This window comes from Ovis aries, chromosome 3 (assembly GCF_016772045.2).
Source record: "Ovis aries strain OAR_USU_Benz2616 breed Rambouillet chromosome 3, ARS-UI_Ramb_v3.0, whole genome shotgun sequence".
Taxonomy (NCBI): Eukaryota; Metazoa; Chordata; class Mammalia; order Artiodactyla; family Bovidae; genus Ovis; species Ovis aries.
The window spans coordinates 106,171,374-106,197,391 of record NC_056056.1 but is presented as its reverse complement, the minus strand read 5'-3'; the positions used below and the strand labels follow the sequence as shown (position 1 = coordinate 106,197,391).

Genomic DNA, 26,018 nt, shown 5'->3' with positions numbered 1-26,018 from the left:
TTCCAATGAGTCAGTTCTTTGCATCAGGTGGCCAAAGTACTGGACCTTCAGCTTCAGCATTAGTCCTTCCAATGAATAGTCAGAGTTGATTTCCTTTAGGAGGGACTGGTTTGATCTCTTTGCTATCCAAGGAACTCTCAATAGTCTTCTCCAGCATCACAGTTTGAAAGTACCATAGATTCTTTAACATATTTATAACAATTATTTTTGAAATCTTTCTTGTTAATTGTACCATCTGGGCCATTTCTAGATAACTATTGACTGATTTTTTCCTTAACTATGGGTCACAGTTTCCAGTTTCATTCCCTGACTAGTAATCTATCATTGTATATGGGACATTGAGAATGGTATCTTGTAGATTCTGGATTCCCTTATCTCTGAGAAGTGTTTTGTTCCAGAAGGCATTCAGATTATGGCTCAATCACTTTAATCTTTGGGGGACATGCTTTCAGATTTTATTAGGATTTATTTCAGTTTAGCTCTAGTACTAGGGTAAATTTCAGTGGTCCCAGACTGTGGTCTTTATTTCTAAGGAGTAGTCCTTTTGGGGTTTTAATGGAAAACCCAAGGGATTTACCCAAGCACTTTTAACTTGTTGAGATTTGAATTTCAAACTCTGCAGTGGGCATGTGCTGAAATTTCTGTTCTGCTTCTTAGCCAAACAGCTATTGTTTCCCCCCTGGCCTTTTGGAGTCTCAAAATGCCCCTTTCAGGCATCAGACAAGATTAGAGAGACTTTTTAAAGACTGTGGAATTTCTTCCTTCGTGGCTCTCTTTTCTGGATTTCTCCCCTCAATTTCCAGGCATTCTTACAGCCTCAAGCTTTACTCTCCAATTCCTTGCATCACTGAGATCACGCCTATCTGCTTGAGCTCTAGCCTGTCTCATTGACTGGGCAGACACTCTGGACTAAAGCTCTATAAACGTGGAACTTATTAAGTGCGGCTCTTTTCTTTCAACATGAAAGTTCCTCCAGTTTCTGCCTGCCTTTCATTGCTCTCCAGTGCCTTTAAACAATTAATTAAAAAAAATTCTGTCCAGAGTTTATTCTAGCTATCAGCAGGAAGATTGTCCAATACAATTCATTCCATCATTTTTGGAGCCAAAACCAACACACTGAATTTTAAGATCTCTGCTGTGAGAAATTTAGCAATCATTAAGAAGATCAGTATTATTTGGGAGCTAAGTACAATATATGCCAAATCAGTCTTGTGGAAAACAAGTGTACTGACTTCAATACTTTCACATGAAGAGCAAACAAAAGCTCCAACTACAGGAACAATCTGGAAAATTTCATTACTGACTTTCCTTCTTGTGACTGTCTACTGTAACAGAGCTTTCCTCCGATACAGTCTTAAAAATGTTTTACAGGAAAAAAAGTGTTGCTGACCTTGCATCACAAATAGAGACACAGTATTTCTTTGTTACAATTGATACAATGGTTATTTAGTAAGAAAACATATCACTCACTTAAATTTTCAGACGTTACCATGAATTCTTCAATTTCATCATCAGAATCATCTATTAAAGGCATGAAGGCATATCTAAATAAAAAACAAGGAGTAGTTTTACTAGTGTTTAAACCTATTCAATGTTCAGTTTACACCTGAACCAGTCATTCCAGCGCCCCCTCTTCCCTCTTCCAGCAGGGAGACCCCTGTCTTCCCCCTTATCTCTCTCTCTTCACTGCCTTCCTTTTGTTATGTTTGTCTCCCCACTTGACTGTATACCTCTTAACAGCAACGACTACTTCTCTGGTTTCTGTAATGCTTTTCTAACATTGTAGCAGAAGATGAACAAAATCCTTGCCCAACTATGTAAGGTACCTCTGATTATTTGCTGATGGTCTCCACAAAAACATTATTACAATAAGAATTAGTGAGAAAAGGAAGCTCCAAAATGCATCATCAACCCAGCGCTCCATCCAATCCTATAACAAGGATGATTCAAACAGGAAAAGTTAATTTTTGATAAACAGATTTCCCACTGAAATAGTATATAATGACAAGTACTAATGAAACCCTTCCAACCAGTAAGTCTCCAAAAAAAATGAGCACGTTTTTTCAAGAAACATAAAAACTAAGAAATTCTATCTTAAACCCCATATTACTGCTCAGTTGAGCCTTATAATCAATCCAATGAATAAAACCCTAACAAATTAAACAGTATCATGAAAAGAATTAGAGCTGAAAGGGGCTTCAGAGGTCAATTAATTTATTTTCTAGACAAGAAGAGTTTCTTATGAAATCTTCCCTAAGGCAGCAAAAGTCCAGGGTTTTCACAGGGCTCTTTATCATTATATAGAACTAGCAAGAAGATCAAACCAGTCAATCCTAAAGGAAATCAACCCTGAATATTCATTGGAAGGACTTATGCTAAAGCTGAAGCTCCAATACTTTGGCCACCTGATTGGAAGAGCTGACTCACTGGAAAAGACCCTGAGGCTGGGAAAGAATAAGGGCAGGAGAAGGGGCGCAACAGAAGATGAGATGGTTGGACGGCATCATCGACTCAAAGGGCATGAGTCTGAGCAAACTGAAAGACGGTGAAGGACAGGGAAGCCTGGTGTGTTGCAGTCCACGGGGTCGCAGAGTCAGACTTGGCAACTGAACAACCACCAATACAGAACTAGAGGCTACTTCCAAATCAAGGAATCCCCACAAGGGCCTTTTAGATTTTCAGTCTAAGAAATGTATCTTCTAACTAGAGAATCCAAGGAGAATACCTCCTGAATGTTCATGATGAGTATACTATAAACATGTATAAAATCCTAGAAACATGTCAGACTTAAGATTTAGAATCCCACTTAGATACAAAGCAACCCAATCACACTGTGTGCTGGAAGAAAATGACTTCCTGTTACCTTAGACAATTCAGGGAGAGGATTCCTTTCCAGAATACAACAAAAGAAGCTGAGAAAAGGGCATAATTGGAAACGGACATTTAGGAGGAACTTTGTTCCAGACTTGTTTAAAGCAGACAAATGTTTTTCTAATCCTGCACAAAATAATTCCAAGTCAATGGAATATCTCTATTACAATTATCTTGGTCTACAAACACAAACTAAACTCTCCAAACTTACACAAAATAAAACAGTACAATTAAAAATGAAAACTGTTTACATAGGAAGATTATACTTACTGATTGACATTTTGCAAACCTAAACGTCTTAGTTGTCCACACCATAAACACTACAGATGCTGAAACACACCAAAAAAAAAAAGGTCAACCTCTGAAGGAACATATACAATACTAACTAACTTATTCTAAAAGAAAAATCAGATAACTTACCCAGTATGGCAAAGACCAGGGTATTTGTAAAGTGCCTGTATAAAGAAAATTTTACTGTGTTCTTTCTTAGCCTGAGAGTCTTCATAGTTTGTGCCAAACTTATAAAAATGTGAAAAAGAGTTAAGGGAAACATTTTAAATAATAATACATAGTTAAGATTACAAAACAAAATAAGAATCTGCTACATTTCCAAAACTACTGCTACACAGAGTTCCTATAATTTAAAACTAATAAAAACACAGAAAATGTCTTCTCCACTAACGTATAATCACGATAGCAATTTTATTATAGATTTTGTTGTAAACAAACTTCAAGGAAGAAGAACGTAAGGGTCAAGACCTGTGCTGTGCTCCTTCAATGCCAAGCTCTCGAAACACAGGACAGAGCAGGACCCACACTAAATGCTAGGTACAGGTGCCACCAGGGCATGGCATTCGGCGCGTGGTTTTCTGTCTCCATTTCTTTCTTATTTTTTTGTTTCTGGTCTATTCTCATTCTACCCTCTGAATGATCATAATTAAGAAGTCATGTCATCTGTCAATTCCATGTTATAAATTTAAAAAAATTGAAATATGTCAAGTAAAACAAATCTGGACTTAGGTAAGGAGAGAATTTATTCAAGAGATTACTGCAATATGGAGAATATTCTGACTGTAAGATCTGTAGGAGTCCCAAAGGTCAGGCAGGGAAGGGCTTTGCTTTTATTACTGTTGTTGTTGCTTAGTTGGAAGTCGTGTCCGACTCTTATGCGATCCCATGGACTGTAGCCGGCCAGACTCCTCTGTGCATGGGATTTTCCAGGAAAGAATACTGGAGTGGGTTGCATTTCCTTCTCCAGAGGATCTTCCCGACCTAGGGTTCAAACCTGCATCTCTGGCATTGGCAGGCGGGTTCTTCACCACTAAGCCATCAGGGAAGCCCTTTGCTTTTGTAAGGAGGTGTAACAGGACTCGAGAGTGGCAGGTGTGGGAAGGGGGTGGCCTGATGGGTCAGTTGCTCGGGGTTATGACTTTCCTTGAGGTCTGTAGGTTCTCAGGAAGGGCTGTGAAAGAGGGCTATGGGTGGATGAAAGCTCAGGAACCTGGGGGAAGGTGAAGGCTTAGTCAATTAGGTGCAGTCTGACATTTTGTCCAGATTAGTCAGTAGGTACACAGGTTTGTGTCTAGCCTTGTTGTAAGTAAACAAGGGAACACCTGGGAAGCTCACTGAAGTCCTATGGGGAAAGGCAGCTTTTAAGCCTTTTCCCAAACACCAAAGGGTAGAGGCTATCTTTTTTTTTTTTTTTTCCAAATGTAGTAAAGATTTCATCAACTCAACAGCTTCACTTAAGCATTAAATGAACATAAAATATTTTACTGACAAGTTAGAATTCACTTATGAAAGGGGAGATGACATTCACAGAGGTCTACTCTTCTAGTCTAAGGAGTAAGAGATTTATTTCAAAGTTATACAAATAAGCAACAAAGAAATGAAATTTCTTGAAAAAGAAATTGCAGCTAAAGCTCACAGCAGTGGTATCAAATTAGCAAAAACAAGATGAACAGAATGTTAAAATTTTAGACAGGAAACCTACATATAAAAAAATTCTATTTCTAAAATTGGGAAATAAGGCTATAGGTCCTACATGACTACATAAAAAGTGACTAGACATGCAGATGTCCTAAAGAAGGACCTGCAGGAAGTGAATAGGAGACTATATTTCTTTTTGGTGAAAGTGAAAGTGAAGTCACTCAGTCGTGTCCAACTCTTTGTGACCCCATGGACTGCAGCCTATCAGGCTCCTCCATCCATGGGATTCTCCAGGCAGGAATACTGGAGTGGGTTGCCATTTCCTTCTCCATGGAGGCTGTCTTAAGGGTGGCTATTTTCCAGGAGCACAGAGCTCAGGTAAACAGCGACTTTGTCAGATACGAAGAAGTAGAGAGAGGCCTGTCCACCAGCTCCTCAGCCATGAGGCTGTGCTCAAGCCAGAGCTCTGTAAACACAAGCAGCTTTCTCTGCAGCCTGTGTAGGGATCACCCACTGAACATACATCACAGAGCTGAGCAAAGGGGAATGAATGCAAGTGGCAGATTTTAGATTTATGCCTCCTCTTCAAATTCCCAATACTTCATTAATCAAAAACTTCATTTTAGTCCTAAAACTATCAAAGCTGCTCTTCAATTTTTCTGTGTTCAGTCGCTTCAGTCATGTCTAACTCTTTGTGATCCCGTGAACCCATAGCCTGCCAGGCTCCTCTGTCCATAGGATTCTCCCAACAAGAATACTGGAGTGGGCTGCCATGCCTTCCTCCAGGGGATCTTCCTAACCCTGGATTAAACCTGTGTCTCCTGCACTGCAGGCATGTTCTTTACCACTGATGCGAAGAGCTGACTCACTGGAAAAGACCCTGATGCTGGGAAAGACTGAGGGCAGGAGGAGAAGGGGAGACAGAGGATGAGATGGTTGGATGGCATCACCAACTCAATGGATGTGAGTTTGAGCAAACTCTGGGAGATGGTGAAGGACAGGGAAGTCTGGTGTGCTGCAGTCCACGGGGTCACAAAGAGTTGGACACAATTTAGCGAATGAGTAACAACAAATGACCCATTAAGTTGCAACAGAAGATCAATTTCTATCAGAACACAATTCAACCAATTAAGGTTGCTGTCAGGACTTACAGACATGGAAATACATGTTATTCAATAAACACGATCAAGACCGAATACTTTTAAAGGAGTAATGAAAGCACGCAGGCCCCACCATCCTGACGGGAGAGTCACCTTGCATGCGCTGCTGCTGTGGTTGGAAAAGGATATCCACCAGCACAAGCCAGAGTCAAGAAGAGACAGAGGGAGGCTGGCCAGAAGCACAAGGTCAGAATCATTTGCCTGCAGCAAAAGAGCAAAAAAATAAAATAAAACAAACAAGCAGGAAAAGAGAGGCAGGAGGCAACAGCTTTTCAGCATTTTCAGGCTATTTCTTCTATTACTGTAGGTAGAATCAGATTCTTACAGAAGCAGCTAGATTAGGCTCATCGAAAGCAAAGGAAGCATGGTCAAGATTCCAGCACTTGATTCTGTCAGGATGTGGTCCTGCTTCTTTGCTTGTCATTTAGGAAACCCACTACCTCTGTATACAGAGAAAGTGGACTCTTCATCTCAGTAATGAAAACTACCGAATAGCAGTCTAAGAGCAGACATCAAAAATTCAGGCTGAACTTTCTTTTCTCTCACCATAAAATGCAAACCAAGAGAATTTCAATTTCTGGGTATCTTTATGACTTTGATCTCTAACACCTTTATTAAAAATATCAATAATTGAGCAAGCTAAATCTTTCCCTTTATTTTCTGTATCTCCCCACCTGAATCTGGCTCATGACGTATTGGACCAAAGCCAAATTTGTCCATAAAGCTGGCAAGTTACCCTCATTCAAATCCAGATGGAATTAGAGCCTTTATAACCACTTTTCTCTGGAATTTGGGGCCAATTTGCATGACTGTGTGTTTTTCCCAATGAACTACCTTGTGGGTGGTTAAGAGTAAGAATTCTTTGAAACACACGTGTAAATGACCAGAAGAAAAGATAACACAGGTTTTTAAAATGCAAAGTCTGTAGCTCAAGTAGTTGATGGAGGAACACAAGCTCCCTCACATAAGCATACCCAAGCTTAGAAATAAGATAAGTCCAAACCAAACAGATATCTTAAGCTCATTTTCTAAACATGCAGTGACAGAAGAAAAGACATGAAGGCTGGCGATGGTAACGCTGAGCCCTTCTAGTAGCTAGCTTGCGCGTGTGCGCAGTTGCTCAGTCGTGTCCAACTCTTAATGGCCCCATGGACTCCAGCCCGCCAGTCTCCACTGTCCACGGGATCCTCCGGGCAAGAACACTGGAGTAGGTTGCCATTTCCTCCTCCGCGGGATCTTCCTGACCCAGGGATCAAACCTGAGTCTCCAGCATTGGCAGGCCACCAGGGAAGCCCAGGAGCTAGGTCACCTCCCCTGCAGTTCTGCCTGCCCAGGTTTCAGGTAAAGTCTTAATCACTGGACCACAAGTCCTCTGACACAGTTTTAGAAAGTCACCCTTGAGTTCTCTCTTGGAAGATCTGATCATGCCATTCACCTGTGCAGCTTCAGCTCCTCGATACCTTCCACCTTCGGAGAACTCTGAACTCTGAAGCCTGTCCTTCGGTCTTTCCCTTCTGGCCCACCTTCTAAGATTCCCCCACATGTGGTACTTACAGGCACGCTGGTTTGAGATATTCTACCACTGTCTCTGTATTTTCTTGCTCCCAACGATTTGGTCCCCTCATATCTTCCCAGAAGGCTTTTCCCCAGTTCTTTTCCTGTGCGTGCAAGCCAAGTTGCTTCAATCGTGTCTGACTCTGTGAGCCTGTGGACTGTAGCCCACCAGGCTCCTCTGTCCACGGGATTCTCCAGGCAAGAACACTGGAGTGGGTTGCCATGCCCTCCTCCAGGGGATCTTCCCAACTCAGGGATCAAACCTGCATCTCTTATGTCTCCTGCACTGGCAGGCAGGTTCTTTACCACTAGTTCCCTCCGGGAAACCCTAATTCTTCCCCTAGTAAGTTTCCCTGTGTCCATGCAGTCTCAATTTAAATGTCACCATCTCCCTGAAGCCTTTCTGGACTGTCAGCCTGCAACTAATCTATCCTTCCTATTTGCACAGCACCTCTGTAAGATGGCAATTGCTATTGCTATGTTGTTCCTAGTTAAGTATTTGTCTGCTCTACCTGATTCCTCAGTGCATTCATTTAAGTTTGCTAAACTAATGGAAAAAATAAAGATATTTTTTAATTGATGAATTGTTACTTTTTCATCTTCAAGTAAATTCCTATAACGCATAATATATGTCTCTCTGCTATCATTACAAATTAAAAATAATATGATTTTGATGACACAACAACAGACTATTTTAGGACACAGTAAAGGATATGAACCATACAAAAACGGAGTCAATAAGGGCTAAAATAATGTCACCAAGGACAACAGCTAAATGGTTAGAACCCTGAAAGATAAAAATAGGGAAAAAATCTGAACGTAAAAATTTCATTATAATAATTTCATTATAATAATCATCTGATGAAGAAAAACAGCTCATCTCCTCTCATCATTTTATAAAAGGCTATATAAAAGACTTTATTGCCTAACAGAACTGTATTTGAGCACATGGAATTTATCTGTTTTAGTAGCCACAAATGTTAGTTTGTCATCAGCCTGCCTAGAGATAACGTAAAACTGCCATTATACAGTGGCAAATAAAACACAGCATGTCCCACCCAACTCAGGTCAACCATTTCTCTCTCTGCCCTCTCCTCACCAAACCTGCAGCCATGGCTCCTAAAGCAATGGGCTCCTCCTCTTCCCCTCGCAAATGAAAGGATGTGAAAAAGGCAAAATAAGGAAAAGGAGCTGAAACCACAGACTGGATACATACGCTACTCAAGAGCTGACAGAGAATCACACCCAAAACTGCCACATCTGAGATGCTGACCATGTCAAAGTTTAAAGAAATACGTCATCTATCCGTGGGATGTTTATCCTTTCTATTTTCTTCCCAGCAAAGATAAGCTTTCTATGAATAATATATGTAAATAGAAAGTTCTTCACTATTATGTAGAAGTAATAATAAATGCACCTTTCAAGGAGTCAGAGATGAAGAGAGATGTCTCTAACCCAGAATGCACGTATGTCAAAGACACTGGAAGAAGGGTGAGGTTTTTAACATTATTGGACAAATGCCCGGCTTTAAAACATCAGATCAAACTATGTGAAGTAAACGTATGTGGCAATTTACAGGTTATTCACTCTGTGTACAATGGTCTAATTTCACTATCTAACCCAAAAGTAAAAATTTTTTGAGTAAAAATTTTTTTTGTGAATTTTTTGAGTAAAAATTCACACAGTTCTCTGAATCAAACAAAAATATAATAAGCTCCTTAATCACTAAGTCTTCATCAAACATACTATGAAGGAAGACCAAGAGCTAGACATCTAGGGGTCTTCGCAGATACAAACACTCGCTCTGCTCTGCGGTAAACTACCGCTGCCCTGGCTGCCTGAGCCATTCCTCCCTAGAACACTGCCTCTTCCTGGTTCCCCCAAGAGCAGGGCCACTGAATCCCCTCGATACTGAGCCCACCAGAGTCAGGGAAAATGGGCAAGTGCCTGACACTTAAAATAACGATGACGTGTAATGTCTGTGTGCTCAGAAGGTAAAGTTAACTTTCTGCTCAACTCACACGTTTAAACACAGGGTTAAGGGAGAAACGAACGTGTTCAGACCGTATAATGATAAAGATAAACACTCTTCATAAAGAATAACCATGAACGCTTGTGAGATGGGACTATTAATAATTCCTAGGATGACACCAGGTGGTGCCTTCATAACCATATCATTTTAAAAAGTGCTCTGGTTAGCCTTTTGCTTTCAGGACATATTAAAAAAGAGAAATAGTCCACGGGGTGTGGGGCAGGGTACTCAAAATTGGGCCTTTTTCACAAATTTCCTATCTTTAAAAATTCATCTCAGGAGATAAGAAAGTAAAGTCGTATTTCACAGCAACAACAACAAAAAAATGCAAGTGGAATGATGTAGTTTTTACCCCAATGACTCTCATCACGCCTTCAATAGCCGCAAAGATAAAATAAAGAACCCCCAATCCAATGACCCGGTGCATGACGGTTCCTAGACGAGGCCTGGAATGAGGAGAAGGAAACAGGAAAAAAGAAAAAGGTTAAGCACATCTGAGTACAGTAGCTAGCCCTGCTCCCAGCACCAAGGACGTCACTGTCCAATCACATCTGTCAGCTCCCACCATAGAGGGGCTCTGTTTAAAGCAGGGTTATTCCCTGGGAACAAGGCAGAAACAGGCTCAGGAAAAACAGGCCTCCTCCTCTAGGACTTGAAACTGTATCAATGCCTGTGAAACAACATTTAAAAAAAATTATTTATTTATGGCTGCACTGGGTCTTTGTTGCTGAGCTTGGGCTTGCCCTAGCTGCGGAGAGCAAGGGCTCCTCTCTAGTTGTGATGTACAGGCTTCCGTTGCAGAGCGCAGGCTCCAGGGCTCGCGGGCTTCAGCAGGTGCGGAGTAAGGGCTCAGCAGCTGCAGCTCCTGGCTCAGTAGTTGCGGAGCACGGGCTTAGCTGTGCTGCACCACATGCGATCTTCCTGGACCAGGGATTGAACTGGCGTCCCCTGCACTGCAAGGCAGATTCTTAACCACCGGACCACCAGGGAACTCTGGAGGCAACATTTCTGAGACCAGGAGATTTTGCTGCTGAAATCCAAGCAGTATAATTAACATAACCCAAGTACTATGTCTACAGAATGGATGAGAAGATTGACGAAACCTAGTAAGTGCCAACTTCTAAGGGTCACTGGCAGAACTAATTGTTTAAGTCTTTCACGAACATACATTGTAAACCATTCTGAGATGTGTTTTGTCAGAGATAATCCACTGATTGATTCTATGACGTGTGCAGAGAAAGAGCAGGATGTCAGGAAACCAAATCCCACCGCTTTCTCTCTCAATACCTCCAAACAACAGTCCTAACAGACTTCAGCTTTCATTCTTCAAATTAAAAAGAATTAAAATAACAGTTTGGACTCTTTGAAAGTATAACTGAGTCAGGAATATGCAAAGATGATGGTTTTTAGCAACTGGCAATTTGAAAATAGAACTGAAATTTCCAGGATTCCCTGGTGTCTAGTGGTTAGGACTTAGCGCATGCAATGCCAAGGCCCAGGTTTGATCCCTGGTCAGGGAACTCGATCTCACATGCTGCAACGAAGAGTTCACATGCCACAACTAAGATCCACCACAGCCAAATAAATAAAGAAATACTAAAAGAAAAAAAGATGTAGCTGTGGTTCAGTGTGAAGGTTTGAGCTTCTGGGAATCAGAGTCTTAGGGAACAGACTCCTTCCTGTTCACAACCAGGGACTCAAAGGTAAGAGGGAGAAAAGATCTTGATAGGATCTGCAGGGGATAGCCAGGCTTCAGACAAAAATTCTGCTGACCTGGTGTTTCATCAGAGCATGCTCTCTTACAATATCTCAAACAAACATAACACCTAACTGTGCTGCCTAGGAAACAGAAAATGAACTGAGCTTCAAGAATCATTTAAAATTTTCCATTATCCTTAAAGTTGATTATTCATCTAATTATAAAAAGTATCTTTATTTGAGGAAAGTACAAACCAGCAGGAGTTCCCAGGTGGCATTAGTGGTAAAGAATTTGCCTGCCAATGCAGGAGAGTGGAGAGATAAGAGACATGCTTTCGATCCCAGGGTTGGGAAGATCCCCTGGAGGAGGAAATGGCACCCCACTCCAGTATTCTTGCCTGGAGAATCCCATGGACAGAGGAGCCTGGCAGGCTGCAGTCCATAGGCTCGCAAAGAGTCGCTCACAACTGAGGCCACTGAGCATGCACACACAAAACAGCCAGCGCATGGAAATCCATTAAAGGCACTGCCCTGGGGGTCCCGTGGTTAAGAATCCACTTTTCAATGCAGAGGTGGACCACGAGTTCGATCCCAGGTCGGGGAACTAAGATCCTACATGCCTCGGGACAACTAAGCCTGTGCCACAACTAGAGAGCCCGTGCGCTCTGGAGCCCTCACCTTAGAGCAGCCTAAGCTGCAACAAAGGCCCCAACTGCCACAACTGAGGCCTGACGCGCCCGAATAATTACTTGATTCAAGAATTTAAAGTCCCTTAAAAAACACATCCTGGCAGGTATTTCCCTGTCCAGTTTCACAGGGGTTATCATGGAGATGGACGTGATTACAGGGTGGAGGTGAGGTGTCTTTTCCACTTACTTTACGATGCCGTATCCCAAGCTCACGATGATCACCAGGAGGCGAGCCAGAGTCCTCTTAATCGCAGATATCAACTCCGCAAATATCAGTAACCCCCGGGCTGACGGGGAAGAAGGAAAACCATTTGCTCTGGGTCCACCTGGACACCTGTCGCCAAGACTCTACACATGTACTATGTACAACTATTTTCTGACCTCAGACGAATTAGCCATATTTAAATTTAAAGGTCATCTAATCTAATGCTGTTTGCAACCTCGGTGAAGGGGATTCTCCACCTCCTGAAGAACTCGCTCTGTATCAGATCGGCTCTATGGGGCACGGTCTCCTCAAGCTCCCCTCTGTTCTCACTCCCTGGCTTGAGGCTAAAGAACTAGAGCTCCTTAGTAGTAGTAGTCACTCACTTTTGTCTGACTCTCTGCAATCCCCTGGACTGTAGTCTGCCAGGCTTGCTCCTCTATCCATGGAATTCTCCAGGCAAGAATACTGGAGTGAGTTGCCATTCCCTTCTCCAGGGGATCTTCCTGACCTGGAGACTTCCCTGGTGGCTCAGATGGTAAAGCGTCTGCCTACAATGTGGGAGACCTAGGTTCGATCCCTGGGTCGGGAAGATCCTCTGGAGAAGGAAATGGCAACCCACTCCAGTACTCTTGTCTGGAAAATCCCATGGATGGAAGAGCCTGGTAGGCGACAGTCGTGGGGTCGCAAAGAGTTGGACACAACTGAGCGACTTCACCCCACCTCACCTTCACCTCTCCAGGGGATCTTCCTGACCCAGGGATCGAACCCAGGCCTCCTGCATTGCAGATTCTTTACCATCTGAACCAGCAGGGAAGCCCAGAGTCCCTTCCTGTCCTGTAAATACTTGAAAACCATAATGTCCTCAAGAGCTCTCTTTTCTCCAGGTTGTCCCCGTCATTTACTGATTTCCACTCCTACTGTGTGGTTGTCACAGGAAAAGAAACACCATGTTCCCCGCCCTTGTGAAGCCTGGACTTGGGCAGGACAGAATGCAGCAAGAGCTGGAGAAAACCGTCTGTGTCCCAGGATGGCAAGGAAAGCGACCTACACCTCATGGGGCAGGAAAAGCTTCTCAGAGGTAACATCTACACCAGGGTTTGAAGGCTGTTGTTGCTGTGGTTTAGTTGCTAAGTTGCCTCCAACTCTTTGCAACCCCATGGACTACAGCACGCCAGGCTTCCCTGTTCTTAACTATTTCCCAGAGCTTGCTCAAACTCCTATCTGCTGAGTCAGTGATGCCATCCAACCATCTCATCCTCTGTCAACCTCCTCCTCCTGCCTTCATTCTTTTGAAGCTTCAGGATCTTTCCCAATGAGTCAGCTGGCCAAAATACTGTCGCTTCAGCTTCAGCATCAGTCCTTCCAGTGTTCAGGGCTGATTTCCTTTAGGATGGACTGGTTTGATCTCCATGCAGTCCAAGGGACTCGATGGAGGTGAAGGCTGGGTAGGAGTTACTGTTCGGAGGAGGGAAAGCGGAAAAGCAAAGGAAATGGCACACGCAGCGGCATGAAGGAAGAGAAAAAGCAAAATATGCTGCAAAACGGGACTTCCCTGGTGGGCTAGTGGTTAAGATTCTGTGCTTCCACTGCAGAAGGTGTGGGTTCGATCCCTGGTCAGGGAAGTAAGATCCTGCATGCCTCACGGCATGGCCAAAAAAAAAAATGCTGCAAGACGTGAAAGTGTGGCAGGTCTGCAGCGAGGCATGCAATGAGAGAGGCCAAAGTAAGACTGGGACAGAAGCGTGGCCCATTCACCTGGGTTTTATGCCAGCCATGAGTCTGGTCTTGCTGCTAAAGTTGCTGGGAAGTCAATGACAATAAAAAATAAGAGTGGAACTTCGCTGGTGCTCCAGTAGCTAAAACTCCTTGCTCCCAGTACCGGTGGCCCAGGCTCAGCCCCTGGTCAGGAAATCAGATCACACGTGACAGAACCAAAAGTCTGCATGCCACAGCTAAAGACCCCAACATGCTGTACAACGAAGACACAGAACAGCCAGATAAATAAATGTCAAAAAAAAAGGTGAAAAATGCACTGATGAGCTACAGCCTATAGGCCAAATCTGGCCTGACATGTGCTTTGTAAATAAAAGCTTTATTGGAGGATGTAGCTACGGCCATTTGCTGTCTGTGGCATCTTTCCGCTCCTAGGACAGTAGTTGAGAAGCTGCAACAGAGCCAACAAAGTCAACAATATCTCCTGTGTAGGTTTTGCAGGAAGAGCTTGCTGACCCTTAGAATAAAATGGACAGCTCTATTTTATCAAAATTGCTCTACTTAATGGCTTGGAAAGGAACATAGGAGAGGAAAATGCTTAGGCGACGACTCCAGAATCCAGCCAAGAGATGATGAGAGCTCTGGTGTGATGACAGAAAGGAGGAAAAAGACACTCAGAAACCAGCTCTTAATTCACCTAATTATTCTTTTCAGCTCACGTTTCTCCATCCTCTCCAGAAGAAACAAGAGGCCTTGTCCAATACCTTGAAGAAGTTCAGATACATCGTGCAATAATTTTGTACATTTGCCTAACTGCCTAACCGAAGCACTAGCCAACTGACCTATCCTTAGCGCACCCTTGCTATGTCCCAACAAGCACTGTTTCTTCACTGCTTGATTTTCTAGATTCTGTCCTTCCAGGACCAATGCTAAGCAAGACAGCCTGGGTTTCAGAGTCCACACTTGGGGAAATCGGAAGTAACATCAGCCCAGGCTCCTTCTGGCACCTCTCTTTTCCACTGCTGCTGCTAAGTCGCTTCAGTTGTGTCCAACGCTGTGCGACCCCATAGACGGCAGCCCACCAGGCTCCGCCATCCCTGGGATTCTCCACTGGAGTGGGTTGCCATTTCCTTCTCCAATGCATGAAAGTGAAAAGTCAAAATGAAGTCGCTCAGTCGTGTCTGACTCTTAGCGACCCCATGGACTGCAGCCCACCAGGCTCCTCCGTCCATGGGATTTTCCAGGCAAGAGTACTAGAGTGGGGTGCCATTGCCTTCTCCACTCTTTCCACAGGACTCCTCACAGACAAGGACAGCTGCCTGGGCTTTCTCTCCCCAGCCCTGGGGGAGCCGTCTCAGAGGGCTTGACGGCCCTGAGGCTGGCAAGTGGGCTCTCCTTCCCTTCACAGATCTCAGGCTTCAGCTGCCCCTCACCCAAGTCCACACCACCTTTTCCAGACAGAGACCCCTCTCACCACTGGCAGCAAAGAAGCTGATCTGCCTCCTCTGACAGCCAGGAATGCTTCAACACCCAGTCATTAGCAGCACCTTACCCTTTCTTCCTCATTTGGTTTAGGGCAGGCGCGCACACACACACACGTGCTTATCCATCACTAAAACTTCTCAGAGAGCAATAACACCCCCAACATGTCTCCCTAGATGCGTGTCTTTGCTTTATTCTTTTGTATATTGTCCTTTCAAGCTTTTCATTTTTGAGAAACTACAATACAGTTTTCTCTCTCTCCAACAGAGAAAGCAATATAATGAACTCCCATGTACTATCACTCAGCACCAATACTTATCAACATTATGCTGTATTTGTCTCATCTACATTCCAACTCACCCTTTTTTCCCCAGAGGATTTTAAAATAAAGAACGATATAACTACACCCTTTGAAAATCTGCACCATGACCAATTGTAACCGACCATTCGAGTACATCCTGAGTGCTTTCTATCCTTTTGAGCTACCTCTCTTTCAAAGGTTCAGCGATGAAATTAACTATATTTTTACTTTTCTGGCCACCTCCCTCCCCGCTTTTTTTTACCAGCCACACTCCTAACCAGGGATCAAACCTGTGCCCCCTGTACTGGAAGCACAGAGTCTTAACCACTGGAAGTGGAAAGTCCCTCTGCATAGACAGTGCACTCTATCTTTCAGCAGTCCGGGGCACACATCTGAAGATGCTCAACGGAATGCTCGGCCGGCGTGCCACGTCCCACTGTGTAAACTGGGACAGGGCCCCACGGTCACATGAAGTTCTTTGTAAAAGGCTGCAGGCGCCATCCATCCTACACTACTCATCCAACTCCTGTGACCAAACTTTCTTTTCTTTTTTGTTGGGGAAAGAAGAAAGAGGATGGATGAAAAAAAGAAATGTGTTAAAAGGACTGGCAGCACCCAACGTCCCAGTCTAGAATTTTGTACTGCTTTAAGCCAGTCACTGGTAGCTGAACTTCAGGGAATTTTTTTCTCCCCAGGAGGGAAGTCAGGGAAAGTCAGCAAGAACACAGAAAGCAAAGACCATACACATGCTAGCCTAGCTCAGAGACCTACTTTGACACTCTCTTCTTGGCTTCTGTCCTTTTCATCTATACTATGGTTTCCCAAACCAGTGGATGAAGGTGGGTGGTGAGGGGGAGTCCCCTCTGCTCTGCTCACGAATGCTAGGAGGCTCTTGGGTTATACCATGTTCATGGACACAGTCACTACTTACTTGATAGCCCAGTGCTGTTGATGTTTTGGTATTCAGCATAAAAAACTGCTTTTTCAAGCATTCCCAGGAAGATAACAGCTGCAATCCAGAACTGGATTCTTAATATATCTTTCCAGTAACAGGCGGACCACACCAGCCACAGCACACCATACAGGATATAAACTATACACATCGCCATGTAGAACTGCGGGGAGAGAAGCAACTTTAGTCAGGCAAGCCTTCTGATCATTCGAAAACTGAGACTTCTAGCAAGTACAGAAGACAACAGCCAAGGACAAGAAAACGAAGCTCGAGACATCAGGCCCCTAACTTCAAACTGTACTACAAGGTCACAGTTAAAACCGTACGGCGCTGGCACAAAACTGAAGACTGGCATTTCTCCATTCAGGTTTGCAATCCTTTATCTTCCAGTCACCATGGAACCAGAAATAGAGGGTGTGTCAGTGTTAGCTACTAAGGAATCACTGCCACTGATCCCTTTAAATTTTTGGAATATTCTAATTAGGATACAAAACGCATTTTTTAAAAACGGAAAAAAATTATCAGAGATACTCACAATCATTAGAGGCCAATCTGACGCAGAGATATATCCATAAGGTCCCAACATAGAAAGAGAAACTGGAGAAGGCAGGATGGGGATAAAGAAATTAAGGTATTAAAATTAATAGGTTTTTCTTAAGTTTTTCAATGTAAGCTCATTCTAAGGCTCCAAGAATATAAACCAAGTGAACAAACACTAAATTTTTACCTAGCACACACAAAGTACTAGGTAATTACTAGTTGTTTGATTATGTGACCTTATCAAGCTATCTTTACTTGTTACACAGCATGGGCTAAGTTGGCTCTTTTGCTCTTATGCAGACAGCAAAGTAGTCCTGGTCAGAGACTGGCCCTGGCTGAGTCCCTGACCTCACTGAGGACTTTGTCTTTTGTAATGTAACTTGGACAAATTACTGGACTCCAGAATCTAGTTTGGGTTGTTGCCTGAGACAGCAATAACAGAGTGGCAGGTACAGCGCAAGACTGGCAGGGCTCAGCAACTGCTGCGGCACCATTCACTCTTCAGCAGAAGCTTAAAGCTGCCTCCTGGTATCAAAGAAAGGAGGCGGGGAGCAGGGTGGCAGCAGGGCCCCTGCCCCCTGTGTGGCCCAGTCTGGCCCATTACAGCACCTCCAGGAGGAAGCTCTGCTTCACATTCTCCAGAGCAGCCTCTTTACCAGCTTCAGTGGGAAGAACAGCTCTGGGTCTCCTCTGTAGCCATGCCCTCATCTCATTGCTTTCACCCTCCCCTTTGGACTGGGTGCTCCTCAGAGACAGACTGTGGCTTCACCTCTGTGTCCCAGTGGGTCAATCAGGGCAGTTTGTAAACTCCCAGGATGCTCACATGCTGTTTGGCTACTGTCAGCCCAGCAGATGCCCAGCCTAGAAAGTGAGCAACAAGGCAATTCCAGGACCTATGAGAGCATCTGCTCCCTTGAAAACTGTGTGATGCAAGCCTGGGCTCACACTAGGTACCAGGAGCCACAGCTTCCTGTGACAGAAGGTCTACCTCATTGGGCAGGCAGGGGAGCTCAGGGCAAGCCACAGAAGCCAGAGGTGCTACTTCTACTCCTAGGCTACAAACACATGTTTTTTGTTTCTTTTTTGAACTTTTTAAAGAACAAATTTTTAAACCCCCAATGATGGCCATTTTCAAGAAACAGAATTTCTAGTCTGTTAAAAAAATAAATATTAGAGTTAAGATAAGCATAAAGTTTTAAGTCCCAGAAATAAACAGATTATTCATTTTTGTGATTAAAGAAATTTCTTTTTGAATAATATATTTTAACAGAGAATGTAGATTTGAATTAATGACAAAAATACAGAATACAGTAAAAACAGACTGTAAACATGTATACTGTTTAACTATACCGTTCAAATTCCAGCTTGCATCTGTTTTTTCTGTTTTAACAGAAACAATAAAGATATGAAACCCATCTCTTTGTGTTTTGGCTACAACATCCTGAAATGGGAAAAAAAAAATCCTTTGAGTTACTTTTTAAAATTGCTTTTGTAAGATATAGCTAAACAACTGTTCACCATGTTTTAAATCAACCGTTAAGAATCGAACTGCGGGGACTTCCCTGGTGGTCCAGCAATTAAGAATCCACCTTCCAATGCAGGGGATATGGGTTTGATCCCTGGTCGGGGAACTAAGATCCCACATGCCAGGGGGCAACCAGGCCTATGCGCTGCAACTACTGAGTCTCTGCACCCTAGAGCCTGTGCTCCGCAACAAGAGGAGCCTAAGTCCCACAACTGGAGAAGGGCTGCGTGTTGCAGCCGAGAACCTGGCACCGCACGGCAGACCCAATGCAGCAAACACAAACGAAGCGGGCTCCTCACACACAGAGGCGGGCTGCAGGACAGTGGGGAGCAGAAGATTTCCTCCATTTTTTTCCACCACCATCCTTCCAGACCCAAAGGATGGAGGAGGGAAAAAGCCTTTTCCACTTGCCAATATTTTCTACTTCTCATATTTCTACAGGTTTCCTCCTAAAGTTACCATTCTATATTACCTTTCAAATAGTTTTTCTAATATCATCAAGCATTTGGTTTTTAAATGTGTGTGTTTTAAAATTAAACAGGGGAAGAAAGATGTCATATAACATGATTGAAAATGACTCAAGTACAGTATATAGGCTAAAACAGGGGTCCTCAACTCCCCCAGGCCACAGAGCAGTACCAGTCCGTGGGCTGTTAGGACTGGGCCACAGAGTAGGAGGTGAGCGGTGGGTGAGCGAGCAAAGCTTTCCGTATTTACAGCTGTTCCCCATCGCTGACATTACTGCCTGAGCTCTGATTGGCAGATCAGTGCTGGCATGTAAGTGCAATGTCCTTGGGTCATCCTGGAACCACCCCCCACCCCAGGCCCGTGGACAAACTGTCTTCCACGGTAGCAAAAAGGTCGGGGGCTGCTGGGCTACACTGTTTAGATTCCTTCAGGCACTCTGTTGCTAGAGTTCAGACCCACTGAGAAGCTGAACCCGCCTGCCTGGGAACTGCCTGGGGCCCTCCAGCGCCCCCATGTGGTTGGACCAAACTTCTCACACTCCTCCTTCCTGAGCATTTCCTATTCTTCCCTGTCACTGCCTGCTCCTCCACCTGTGAGAGCATGTGTACAAAGCAAAGAGCTGGCTCAGCACCACTGCAGGCTGAAAGCCTTCCCACTATCAGACTATTCTGTAAGACGGTTGAAGAAGACCATAAAAGCAGAGAGTCACAGTCTAAAAGCAAACATCAAGCTCTCCTAAATCTGCTTTCGGTCCCTACACTCAACTATCTACAACCCTCTCAACCTCTTAGTCTTCTGACTTTTAGTAATTCCCCCCAATTCTAAATTTTCCCTCCACCTGGTGCTACATCGTAGTTTCTGTTTCTTTATTTCCCTAAAGGTGATATCGACTAGCCCACTGCTCTACTGTCTAAGGCATGTGACAGCGCAATTTTATTCTTCAAAGTAAAGGAAGACTGCACAGAAGTTACCCTTAAATTACGGCTTTAAAGAGATTTTTTAAACAAAGAAATGAGTATGTACAGAATTCACACAGACATATGTAAGAAAATACACTGTTTTAAATTACACTTCTTTTTTTCTTTCCTAATTTTACTCACCCTACTTAGGATCATGAGTATCTATCCATCAGCAGATTCTGCTCAGTCTTATTCTAACTTGTATATATTTGATTTAAAGGCAAAGAAAGTGACTTACTGTTGATCCTTCCTGGTTTGAGACATTTCCGGTATTTGATATTAGTTGTTTATTCTGGAAAAAGAACAAAATAATTCCATTTTATACTTTTGCATTTCCATGAGGAAAAATAGTTCTAACAAATTGAGGGGGGGAAAAAAGCTGTTACAAAAAAAGTAAAGATTTGAAGGCAGAACACCAGAGAACAAATCTCACTGTACCCTAAACACTCGTAACAAAATCCTACACTTGAAAAATGACTTCCTTCTCCAGGGCAGTGGTTTCTGTTGGCAGTGAGGGTGTTAGGAACCCAAAAGGGATTCAAAGTGCTCAGATGGTCTATACTTGATCTGGGTCTATGGGGGTGGGTTCGGGTTGTGAAAATTCATTAAGCCCTACACTTGTGATACCCATGCTTTGTGTTTATTATACCACAACACAAATTTTTAAAAGAACCCTTTGAAAAACATTTTTTTAAGATATAAAAAAAATATTTATCTGGCTGCGCCAGGTCTTAGCTGCAGTGTTGGGATCTTCAGTCGTCACTGAGGCATGTGGGGTCTCAGCTGTGGCACGGGGGATCTAGTTCCCTGACCGGGGATTGAACTCAGGTCCCCACATCCGAGTATTAGCTTCTGGACCACCGCGGAAGTTCCCCAAATTTTTATTAAAGACATTTTCACTTCGGAATTTACAGGACAAAAAAAAATCAGTTAAAATGACCCACAGCCTCACTACCCAGGGATGATCACTATAAACATTTTAGAGCCCAGTCTTCCAGGTTTAGTAGGAGAAAGTGCATAGAGGACAGTTTTCAAGTGTGTCAAATGCTGGAGCAACAGGCGCGGGGTCTAACAACATGGAGGTCACAGATCACCCTGACGAGCGCTACTCTGATGGGGTGAGGGCGGCGGAGGCCCGCCTAGGGTGGGCAGAAGAGAGGGTGCAGCGACAGCCAGTCACGGAAGGGCGATTGAAGGGTCCTCTTTCAAGGATGCTGCTGCACAGGGCACAAAGGCAGGAACTGGCGGTGCCAACGTCTCACTCACCATGTCCTGCCACACACAGAAGAGCCGAACCTAAACCTGATGAATTAAGATCTTTCTTTATCACAATACTGGTGAAACAGAGGTTAAATTGGCACTTATATTCACTGGGAAACAAATACATCTGATTTCAACACGGTGAGACAGATACTCACATTCAGTGGGGGAAACATCTGTAAATCACTGCTGCACTCTACATTTTCATTTTTTGTTGTCCAACATTCACTGTTCTTGAAATAATGGCCACAAAAGTCTTCAGTGACCTGAAGTTCATGTTTCTGTGACAGCTCCTATGCAAGGTAAAGTTCTATGTCATAATTTATTTTCACTTAATATCTAAACAATACCAAATACCAAAAATTTACTTTGTTTGGAACACTTGAAACATTCAGTAGAACAAAATACCAAAAAGAAAAAAAGCTTTGCATATAATTTTGTGTATAATACTTTGTCCTGGGATTACTTTCATTCTACTCCACGTATAAAGGATTTTAGAGAGAGAAGCAGTATTCAATTACAAGGAAAGATAAACCAAACACATAGTAACATAAAGCACAGATGGCAAAACCCAAGTGAATGCAGGGGAAATTTCATTTACACATCAACTAACAATGAGGTTCCAGGCTCCTGGGTGGATGAATAAAACCAGGCTCCCAAGCAAAGATTAAGAGGCTTTCAATGGCCAAATGGAAGGCCATGGACTTGAGTTTAAACAAACTCTGGGAGGTGGTGAAGGACAGGGAGGCCTGGTGTACTGCAGTCCATGGGGTCACAAAGAGTCGGATATGACTGAGGGACTGAACAACAACAACTGGCCAAATATGGGACAATTTGAGCAAAATACATAAAAACAGTAAGAGATTATAACCCACCCAACAAACTAAAAATCAGTGAGTCCATCTTGATAAGTGACTGACTGATAGATAAGATAAAGGAAAAGAGAGAGTGCATTCTCATAGCAGGGTGCTGGTGAATGTGGAAGAAAGCGTGGAACTGGAGAACCACCATTTAGCAGTCACCACGTGTGTGAGGGCTGTCGATTCAGTCATGTCTGACTCTGTGACTGGAGCCCACCAGACTCCTCTGTCCATGGGATTCTCCAGGCAAGAATACTGGACTGGGTTACCCTTCCCTTCTCCAGTGGATCCCCCCGACCTAGGGTTCGAAGGTGCACCTCTTACATCTGCCTGCACTGTCTAGTGGGTTCTTTACTGGTAGCACCACCTGCGAAGCCCCAGCAATCATCACTAACAGCTAACTAATCCAGCAAGAATCAAAGAACATTAAAACAAGGACTGATGAAAACACAGGATACGTACGTGTAAATACAAAGTATTTCTTCACAAATTATTGTTAACAACAGAGAGAATAGTAGCAGCTTTATGGTGGAAAACTGACAGAAACTTCCTTAACTGACTGAGCAAATTAACATCATCAAAAATGGGACAAAACAGTGTATTTTCTACTGCGTGCATGCTAAGTCACTTCAGCAGTGTCCGACTCTTTGTGACCCCATGGACTGTAGCCTGCCAGGCTCCTCTATCCATGAGCTTGTCCAGGCAAGAATACTGGAGTGGGTTGCCTTTTCCTTCTCCAGGGTATGGTATGTCTGACAAAAATATAACCTGAATTTATTCATGAGAAAATGTGAGAAATACTCAAATTGAGGGACATTTTATAAAAATAAATTAACTGTACATATCGGTGTCATGTCATGAATGACAGCCACCCCCTGCCCCCAACCTCTGCCCAAAAAAAAACACCCTGCAGAAATACAAGGTGATCCTGGATTGGATTCTGTATCAGAAAAAAAAAGAAAAAAGAAAAGCTGCTAAAAAGGATGTTCTTGGGACACTGGCTAAATCTGAATAAGATTTATCAGCTAATAGGGTAGTATCAACATTAAATGTCTTAAATCTGATGTCCTATGCAATCTAAGTGAATATTTTTGTGATTTCCTTAGGAAGCACACACTGACCCTGCCTGGCCTCTTTCTCCTCCTCTCACACTCCCCCGTCTCCCTCCTCACCTCTTGATGAGATCTACTCATACTCATGAGATGTGCTCATCCGCACCAAAGCCCTAGGTTCCCTGCTACTCATTCTCTGAGATGAATGAAATTTTTACATTTCTTCTTTAAATTAAGTTGGCTTTTATTTATGTATGATTCACAATCCCTTTATAAATGGTTCCTATAACTGATCAAAGTAATTACTAATGTTTTTCATGAGATACAAGGAAACTGACAGATTTGTATTCTCAGAAAGCATATATTTTGACATAATTAAAGCATTTATTGTTAAGTCCCCAAATAAATCTGTGGCACTTCTAAAACTACAGTCTCTATTTCTAGACTTCTCACTTAATAAGCAAATAAATCTTTTTACTCCGTAATTTTTCCTTCATAGCTTTACACTCGTTTAAAATTTGCACTTTACTTACTTCCAACTCAGAATGCTCGTTGTGACAGGTATGATGCTCCAAATGCCACGCTACGGTAAACTTCACAGGCCTGGGACAACTGAATGACTTAACTGTTTAGAAAAAGAAAGTCTCATTTTGTAGCAACAATATTGTAAACAATATTATATACCCCAATTTAAATTTCAGGTTTCAAGAATTCAATTTAAAATAGGCTACCTTCAGAAAACAATGAGTAAAATATTACCTAATTCCTCCAAAAAGTCGCCACAAAATGGACAGATAAGTTCATTACATTATCACAGTGAACCAAATGTTGCTGTAAGACTAGTCATTTCATCTATATGTTAAGTCCAGTGTTAAAATAAACTGAGTACCCAGAGATGCTCAGTCACTGTTTATTTCACTCTGAAACGTTCTCTTCACTGACTTATCCACCCAAAAAGTACTGAGTCAGTAGCCCTTGTGTGCCAGGAAGGGACATAATGGTAAACCAGAATAATCCCTGGATGCTTGACAAGAGGAATTAGGGGAAAGGAGAGTTAACAGTTAAACAGGCACCTTCGATGGAGGAGGGGGCTGAGAAGAGGGGATTAAGCAAGCCCTGGGCAAGGTGCCTAACACAGTCAGGTGGGCGTGAAGAATGGGGCCCCAGCAGGCTCATGAGCAAAGAACAGAAGTCCGCCCAGGAAGAGGTGGGTGGACAGCAAAGGCCCAGGAGGCGTGAGGGTATGCCAGAAGTATGACCGCCTGAGGCAGTTTGCTAAGGAATATGGGGTCACCTAAAGAAAGTGAAAGTGAAGTCACTCAGTCGTGTCGGAGTCTTTGTGACCCCACGGACTGTAGCCCACCAGGCTCCGCCATCCATGGGATTCTCCAGGCCAAGAATACTGGAGTGGGTTGCCATTTCCTTCTCCAGGGGATCTTCCCAACCCAGGGATCAAACCCGGGTCTCCCACATTGCAGGCAGACGCTTTAACCTCTGAGCTACCAAGGGGAAAGCCTGATGTTGGATCCACCAAACAGCATAGACACACATCCAAGGGACCAATGCTTAACTTTGCAGGCACTAAAATTTTGCTCTGTGAGAACTCAGAGATGCTGTCTCCTCTCTCGCACTATAGCTGCACATGTATAAACCCAAATGCCCAAGTGCTCACTTAAAATAAATAGTAACTATACAGCAGACATGTAACGGTCGACTGACTCTCTTCAACAAGCCTTCCTGGATGCCCAGTGTGACGAGGAGGTTGCCTGGCGAGAAGGGAGCATGGCAGGGCAAGAGGCTCCGGTGCACCCTCCCCTGCCAGCCACCTGTCAAAGCCTTGGTCACAGCTCAAGGAAGACTTCTCGCCCACCAGCGCTGAGGCACTGCCAGCTTTCACCGGACTAAACCCTCATTTAAAAAAAAAAATGCCTTTGTTCCTAACTCCCTCCTGCTGCCTCACTCTTTGTCCCTTTAGATATGTTAATACTAAACTGTGATCTACTTCAAGCCTGATCTCAGACATTCATATTGGGTTGCATGCTTGCTCAGTCATGTCAGACTCTTTGCGCCCCCCACGGACTGTAGCCCACCAGGCTCCTCTGCCCATGGGATTCTCCAGGCGAGAATACTGGAGTGGGTTGCCATTTCCTCTTCCAGGGGATCTTCCTGAACCAGGAACTGAACCTGTGTCTCCTGTGTCTCCTGCACCACAGGCGATTCTTTACCGCTTGAGCCTAAAAACCAAATTCTGTTTCACCGGTCCATATAACCTTTTACTCCTCCACAGAGTGTTTTTTGTCTGCACCAGTGTTTTAAATCTTGTCTAGACACTGTGACATAAATTTATTAAAGCACTGAGATGCCAAAATCTTTTCCTCACCCACCTTGGGCTTTGATTTCTTCTTACCAAGTTGTTATCACCGACTGAAGATCTATGATCTCAGGGAGCTGCTTTGAATTCGCCTCTGCTTTCTAGCTAATGACTCGCCTACTTCCATCAGCGGAGACCACACAGGGCAGGACAGCCCAACAGATTATCAGAGGATGGCATGAGAGAGAAATGGGCATGGCTGTGGAGTCCATGAAGCCAAGTTGCTCTACCCTTATCCCCAGACTTTTGTCCTGGCGACCAACTGACCTAGTCAACTTACTGGGAACACTAAGAGGCGTGAGAGCACAGCAAACCCACTAAGTTTACCAAAAAAACACTGAGATCCAGTGTAAACCCACTTGTTGCTATTTAGTCGCTCAGTCGCGTCCGACCCTTT

General features: G+C 43.6%; 1 protein-coding gene across 4 annotated transcripts in view; it reads right to left on the bottom strand.

Moving 5' to 3' along the window:
- Positions 1 to 26,018, bottom strand: part of TMEM87B (transmembrane protein 87B) — a 50,200-nt gene that overhangs the window by 15,230 nt on the left and 8,952 nt on the right. For 3 of the 4 annotated variants that reach the window (XM_060412436.1, XM_060412435.1, XM_042248162.1), the window contains 13 exons: positions 23,784 to 23,875; positions 21,497 to 21,631; positions 20,317 to 20,370; positions 18,477 to 18,567; positions 17,122 to 17,183; positions 16,566 to 16,749; positions 12,121 to 12,220; positions 9,899 to 9,992; positions 6,090 to 6,161; positions 3,292 to 3,400; positions 3,142 to 3,200; positions 1,827 to 1,930; positions 1,471 to 1,544 (listed from right to left, as the gene is read on the bottom strand). In XM_060412436.1, the coding sequence (XP_060268419.1) occupies positions 1,471 to 1,544; positions 1,827 to 1,930; positions 3,142 to 3,200; positions 3,292 to 3,400; positions 6,090 to 6,161; positions 9,899 to 9,992; positions 12,121 to 12,220; positions 16,566 to 16,749; positions 17,122 to 17,183; positions 18,477 to 18,567; positions 20,317 to 20,370; positions 21,497 to 21,631; positions 23,784 to 23,875 (1,230 nt within the window). Of the gene's footprint in view, positions 1 to 1,470; positions 1,545 to 1,826; positions 1,931 to 3,141; positions 3,201 to 3,291; positions 3,402 to 6,089; positions 6,162 to 8,230; positions 8,302 to 9,898; positions 9,993 to 12,120; positions 12,221 to 16,565; positions 16,750 to 17,121; positions 17,184 to 18,476; positions 18,568 to 20,316; positions 20,371 to 21,496; positions 21,632 to 23,783; positions 23,876 to 26,018 lie in introns of all 4 variants that reach the window. The other variant, XM_060412434.1, reaches the window with a different exon arrangement.